At 43.8% G+C, this 7,374-nt stretch overlaps 1 protein-coding gene across 20 annotated transcripts in view; it reads left to right on the forward strand.

Moving 5' to 3' along the window:
* The window catches only part of kcnma1a (potassium large conductance calcium-activated channel, subfamily M, alpha member 1a), a 141,269-nt gene extending 136,971 nt beyond the window's left edge, over nucleotides 1–4,298 (forward strand). For all 20 annotated transcript variants that reach the window (XM_086122590.1, XM_086122589.1, XM_086122570.1 and 17 more), the window contains one exon: nucleotides 1,052–4,298. In XM_086122590.1, coding sequence (XP_085978716.1) covers nucleotides 1,052–1,203 — 152 coding nt within the window. In that variant the 3' untranslated portion in view covers nucleotides 1,204–4,298. The remainder of the gene's footprint in view (nucleotides 1–1,051) is intronic.
* The last annotated feature ends 3,076 nt before the right edge of the window (nucleotides 4,299–7,374 follow it).

Consider the following 7,374-nt stretch of genomic DNA (forward strand, 5'->3'; position numbering starts at 1 on the left):
GCTAGCAAGACGACTTGGAGCGTGATTTGGGCGGAAACACGCATGTAGGTCACATCGATTTGAATCCTCCCAAAGCAGCCGCGGGACATTCTTGGGGGAGGGGGGAGGGGGGGGGGGGGGTGGCCAGCTTTGCGAAAATTGGTCACACCGAGAAAGTGGGAGGCGTGACTGATCGCGAGCTTAAATTTGAGGGAATGCGAGTCGTATGAGTCTCTCTCCTCCTAAAACGGCAGCACTTGACGTGCTGCTTTGAGGCGACAGGTTGGCCGTAACGGAAGCGGCGAGACGGCAGACGTTTTGCCCCACCGCGGGCGCGACGCCACGCATCAAATGTAGCGCGCGCCACCCCGCGGCACCCGAAGCTCTGCGACAAGCGCGAAATCCTCGCAAATGAATCTCCACACATGCGAAACACGCAAACTTTGCGGTTTTCTCCCACCTTCCAAAAACATACACGGCAGGCGGATTGAACGCTCCAAATTGTCCCTAGGTGTGAGTGTAAGTATGGATGGTTGGTCGTCCCTGTGTGCCCTGCGATTGGCTGGCAACCGGTTCAGGGTGTCCCCCGCCTACTGCCCGAAAATGGCTTGGATAGGCTCCACCCCCCGCGCGACCCTTGTGGAGATAAAGCGGATCGGAAAATGGATGGATGGACTTATTAGGATCATATAAAATATCCCCGGCAGCCCTAAAGCGACAGCGGTTCTTTCAAGGTTACCACCTGAGAATGACTTTGCATCAGTGGCGTAAGATTACATCAGCACGAGAAGGCACGCTAAGCTAGCGCCATATTTAGTCTTTTTCATCTTATTGTTTTATACTGACGATGTGGACAAATATTGACTGTAATTAGGACTAAAAATGTTGATCATGATTTTTCATGAAGTATCGGATCGTTTTTGTAGTATTTTCAATAACGCTCCGTGTTCTTATCATGTCCTGCTGCCGACCGCTTCAAATGAGGCTGTTTGCTTTGATGCGTCGCGATTCTTCTTCCGAACTGACTCCGGTCTCTCTTTGTCTGTGTCACCTGGTTTGTCCTTGTCTCCAGAAAAGAAATGGTTTACAGATGAACAGGACAACAGCTACACGCGGAACATTCAGATCAAGCCCATGAGCACTCACATGGCCAACCAAGTCAACCAATACAAATCCACCAGTAGTCTGATTCCACCCATCCGAGAAGTCGAGGACGAATGCTGAATCGCTTTTAACGTTTCCGCTCGCGCACTCAACAAGACGCCTTGGAGGCGTGATAAGGAGGAGGAGGACGAGAGGACGTGCTTCGGTCTTCTTAACAGGAGAACTGGACAGGAACCCAAACTGGACCTGCTATGTGTATACCTTTAATGTTACTTCCATGCTCTTTGGACATTGTTTTATTTATTAATGTATCAATAGAGATGTACATAATGACAATCAAATAACGCATTGTACAGCCCCCCCCCCCCACACACACACCTTTCCCCCCCTAGCACTTTGTTGGAATTATTCTTTGACGATTTGACGAGAGAGACAGAGAGAGACAAAAAAAAGTACTTCCTGTAATGCTTTGCAATAGTTGACAAAGGGTGACTGACAGCTTCTTGGAGGAACGAGGCTCGCATCATCGCCCCAAAGAACCCATCGGACGCCACTCTTCCAGCCAGCCGGGCTCACCGTTCTCCATCTTGTGTACTTCTGTTCTATTTGCACTAAAAACAACAACAACAAAAAAAAAAAAAAACAAAGTGGGGTGGTGGGAGCAACCAAGAAGATCGTGAAGGAACTTTGCCCTCGGAGAAGAGACTATGAAGGAGTTAAAAGGGGAAGCCTATCATGCAAATCATTTCATCCGGAGGGTCGCCTGAATGAAGAAACAGCCAAGCAGCCTCGGAAGGTTGACGTGAAAGACGTTGCATCTGAACCAAAACCCAACCACGTTTGAGCAAAACGCAGCAGCAACTTTTGGGATCACAAAGAAAAACGCGCACATTAAAAAAAACTATTTTTAATAAGGGAATGCCACGTATCGCGTAAAAGTGGGCGCCAACCGGGTTCCTCCTCTGACCGCTAGAAACTGCCTGGCACGGGTTTGGCATGGAGGCGCTTGGATGTTCTCCTCCGCCAATCCCAGATATCGATCGCCTCAAATCAATACAAAAAATAAAAAATAAGACGTTGAAACTCTCAGGAGTGATGCTGCTCTGCGCTTGCGCTGCTCAAGGAAAGGCTCAAAACCTGGTTGGGCGGAGATGCAACGGTTGGAGGCTTGTGGTTTTCCTTTGGTGTTGGACTCCCAAAACATGTCTTTTTGCCAGAATCGAGGCAAAAAAACAAAAACAAAAAAAAAAAGTGTATCTATCAGTCATGTTTCTGCCCCCTAACATCTATGCTTTTATCGAAAGAGTATTTTTTTAACTCTCTAACCGCCATCTTCAGCCTGGCAGCTCGCCTCTGCAGAAGTCACCGCAAACCGAAGCTCACAAATCAGCTCAAAGGAGCACCCTTAGCTCCAAAACACGCGGACTGAACGAAATGGTTTCAAGACTGATATCAATTAAAAAAAAAAAAAAAATCTATCTAGAAGAGTTGTCACAAAAGCACGAATAGATGATAGAGTCGCTTCCTCCGACTGAATGATCGTATGCGTTTGACCTAAATTAGGTCCCGAGTGCGGAAACGAAAGAAAGTGCACACTATTGCAAAGTGTGATCATGTTGGTTGTTTTTGTGTGTGTGTGTTTTTGTTTTTGTTTTGTTTTTTTCATTCCCCAAAATACAGTTTCAATCCAAGAGAGAACTTCTTGCCGCGTCTCTCGTCTATAGGCTGTAAACGAAGTCATACGTGGAAAAGACTTATGATATTGTGCCGTCGGTGTTTGTTGTAAACTCAAGCCCATTTATTTCTTACAGTCTAGACGCTCGTCTCTTTCATCGGAGCTAAAAAATAAAATAAAATAAATAAAAAAGCACGTCGGAAAAGCTTTCCTGTCCGTCTATTGGGTGTGGTGCAACTATACTGAAGCCTCATGCACATTGTCCTGAAGTGAATTTATGAACTGTGATCACATCGTCGTCACACTTGTAGCAAATAGATTTCACAGAGAACAAAAAAAAAAAAAAAAAAAGGGAGCGCGAGAGAGCGAAAAAGAGAAACAAACGACAACCTGTGATATTCCAAATTGAATGAGTACTATTCGAACATAGCAGCGACAATGAATCAAGCTAGTTGCGAAGGTAGCACCAACACGGATAACTGAGAGAACATCCTTAATTTTCCTGCGTTAACATTCCATTTTTAGCGTCTCTTTTGTTTACAGATGATTTTTGTTGTTTTTTTTTTGGGGGGGGGTCCTTAAACATAATCACACTGTAACACTTTTCATGCTGCAAACTGGCTTGAACATGACTCCGCTGATTAATGCAATATTTGTCAGAATTATTATTATTATTTTTTTTGGTTGTAATGTGTCTCCTTGTCACGCGTCTCCGTGTTTCTCAGTGTGGTTCCTTTTTTTGTGTGTGTGTGTGTGCGTGTGTTTTTGAAGTGCCATGAAGAGTTTGTAGTTGAGCATCCTTCAGTCATTCAGGGACACAAGCTCGCTTGTTTTTTTTTTGTATGTTTTTTTGGTGTTAATTTTCCACTGTGACGTTGTTGTCTTGCGCCGGTGTAGAGAACATCCAAGTTGTCAGCGCCTCTGTGCCGGTGCAGTGCCAGGCAGTGCTCGAAGGTCAAGAGGAGGGCCCGCGTCCACGCCCCACTATTCGCGACAAGTGGCATTCGGTGGCTCACGTAGGCGTCAAGTTGCAATACGGATGACTGAACGATGCACACGTTGTACCCCTTCGGCCAATCATCTGTGGCGCATCATACGTCACTGTATGTTGCACTTCATGAGTAGATCTATTTTTGCTGTAAAAGAATGGATAGAATCACTTATTTGTTGGGAGTTGTACGAGATATTCTAATATAACGCATACAGAGACTGGAGTTGAGTCTTAAATAATGCATTAAAAAAAATGCATTTTTTTTTTTGTTATTTTTATCAGTGAATGGAGGATTTCAGGCATCACGTCGTCGTCAACGTCCACCGCAGCAAATCGGGAGTTTGACATAGCAGTCTATTTCTTTTGGATGTGTTCTAGACATGATGGATTATTTTGATGGTGCTGAGTTGATCTACCTGACTCTGTCAAATATAATCTGATGATAAATATACTGTCTTGTACAAAATGTTTGTACATAGGTTGTACATGGTTTCTTTTTGTATTTTTCTCAAATTAAAAATGGATGTATTTGTGTTCTAAACCGGAAAACCTGACTTTTCTGTTTTCTTTCGGTTCCGGCTCCGAATATGAGCTGTGTCGGTAGAATTCCACGACTGTTGTCACAAAAGATATTTTTAAATCCAAGCTATGCCTTTCCCCTGAAAAAAAATTAACTTTCCCAGCCCTCGCCGTCATGCCATGCTGAACTCACTTCATCATCAAAACCACATTGATGTTGCTTCACATGCCAACGTTCTTTTCAGCCAGGAACTGTCAGATGCTCTCGCCATCGTGTCGCGCAGTCACCGAAGCAAGCCGCGTGATCCCTTTATTCGATGTGCCGGTTGATCGTCTGGCCCCGTGGCGAGAACGATTTCTCGCACATCGAGGAATGAGATCAACATGACTTTGACTTTGGGCTGGGACTATACTGCTTTCTTCAGCCTTAGCGGACTCTGACTCTTCCGCAAAGGATCCGTGACTCATGACCGATGATGAAATGTATCTTTTGTGACACCAGTCCCGGAACATACCGCACACCTCGTGACACATAATATTTATGGATCTTATGGACTCAAACGATATTGTTGCCGTTTTACTTCACCACTCAAACTCCACCTCAGGTTTTCTTCGATAGAGTTTTCTTAGTTTTGTTTGTAGCCGGTAGTTTGTCGACCGTTAAGATGCACTCATGACGGCCATCTTGTTTCGTTTTGTTTGGCACTTTAAATGACCGACCAGTTGTTATCACACTGCGGTCGTAACTTATGTGCAACTTTTGACTCCAAGACTCAAACAACACATTTTCCAAATAAGTAGCTGGCCACTCTTCTGGACGCTAGATATGAAAGGGGTCATTTAGATGGAAAAATGTAAATTGTTATTTTATTTATTTGGGTATTTATTTTCTTTATCATACACCAGATGTCCCCCACTCCTTAAAAAATATTCACCCTACATAAATTTCTTTGGACATATTTTCTTCCAGGTCCACTCAAAGAGCAAGCAGGTTTTTGCGGAGTGACACCCAAACGTTCATATAAAATCGGAAGATGAGTTTTCTGGTCCCAAATATTAAATATGGCCAAATTGCTTGAATCGCTGTTTATTTTATTTGTTGTAATTTGCCCCCTGTTTTATTTTTGGTTGTCTTATTAATCAAATAATTCCTACTGATCCTAAATGCATTTCATCTTTCAAATGTTCAAGTCACATTGACCATTCATTTTGTTGTTGTTTTTTAAATTAAATAAATTCAAATGTAAAGCACAACTTTGTGAGCCAATATAACTGTCCAAATGCACGTTGTATTTTTTAATCTCACAAACCATAGATACCTATTTTTAATTCATTTATTTGTTCGGTGATTTTGTAAATTTATTGACAATCCTTAAATAATATTTTTAAAAAACAGCTACCTCTACATTCTGTCTCACAGGATTCTGAAATCCTGGCCAGATGTGTTTATATAGGTGGCAGAAATGTCAGCGCTCACCTTCAAACTGACTTGCTGTAAATGACAGGTGCTGATAGATTGCACTTTTTGACCTTGACTAGGTTAAATCTAAAATATCATCGTCTTACACCACCGATCCCCAGCTGCAGGGAGGAGGATGCGGGGGGCATTGGTGACCCCTCGCTCCGAGCCACCACCAAACAGGGATGGTGTTGCCGCGTTAGTCTTGATTTACGTATAGTGACATGTTATTAGCTGCTCCATCACTTTCAGCTGTCACTCTGTCAGTCAGCGAGGATCCACTGTGATGTCTGGGAATCGAATAGGGGGCGATAACAGTGCGTCCGCATCCCCTCGCGGATCTTAAGGGATGAGGTCGTGGATCAGCAGTCATGTTTGGGAATTCCAGCACGTGATGTCGCACGAGCATCGGCTTTACATACATACAAACCTTTTGGAGTCTGTATCTTTGCTGTTGTTTTTTTTCCCCCCCTTTGGGTCTTTTTACAAGAAAGTCAAAGCGTCAAGTGGTCAGACAATAAATATTTAAGCAATCAGTTAATAACGCTCACCCAGGCAATGTATCGACATCCTTGTCGTTATTTTGCTGTTGGCTTATGATGCCATCCCAGCATAAAAGGAGTTTGCAAACTTGACCGGGGAGACGAAACCTTACCTTAGCGCTAGCTAGCTGGTACGACAGAACAAGGATGGATTTTAAAACTTTACTAAAAGCTAAAGAAACAGCCTGAGTTCTACCGAGGGCCAATTTGTGGAAAAGGTGGTGGAAGTAAGCTATTTTAGACCAAAAAGGAAAAACTCTGATATGTATTCAAAATAGTGAATATGAGCCTTGGTAGAGCGCATTGGACAATATATGTAGCTAAAGTGCTATTCATTTACATTTACAAATGTAAATGATTTCTTTCATTGTGTTTCATTTTTTTTCGACAATGATAAACCTTTGAAATTCTTTTATATGTCCTGTTAGGATATGCCCCCCCCCCACCCCGTTCATGTTGACTTCCATTAGAATCTGCTAAGTTATTCACACATGTTGAGGCCGCCAAAAAGGAGATGATTAATTCACTCTAGATAGATTCGAGCCAAATGAGTCCAAGATGGATGATAGCTAAAAAAAATTGGCAAGGCTGTTTCCTCTTGCCGTCATACGGAAATAAGGTGCCGGTATACGTCGCCCGTGTCAAGGCTACTCGTTCATCTCACAGGAGATCTTCAAACATCACCAGCAGAACCAATTCGGAGGTGTCATGACGACTTCCCAACCATCCCCTCCCCCTAACAACAAGACCCTCCATCTTGTGGGCAATTTCACACATACACGCCAGCCAGCATGGCATTTGTCCTCATTTCGCTTTCTAATTTGAAAACAAGGTTAGCCCCAGGTTAGCATTTGGGAAGTGGGCAGGGGGGGGGGGGGGGGGGTGCTTGGCACTCATCCACTCGCCAGACCAAACGTCAAAAGTGGACAAAGTGGTGAGGGCGCAGCAGTCACAACACAAAGCGGAGGTGTGAGATGAAGACACGGAAATGTGTGTGCAGGGTTTGGGGGGAGCATTTACAGCCAGAGGAAAAAGATGAAGAGACTCCCGTTGTTTCTTCAGTTTCCTGTTCATTTCCAAAGGTTTTCTTGATCACCAAAATTAT

The sequence above is a fragment of the Hippocampus guttulatus genome, chromosome 10, assembly GCF_054856545.1.
Source record: "Hippocampus guttulatus isolate MCC_2025c chromosome 10, RoL_Hgut_1.0, whole genome shotgun sequence".
NCBI lineage: Eukaryota > Metazoa > Chordata > Actinopteri > Syngnathiformes > Syngnathidae > Hippocampus > Hippocampus guttulatus.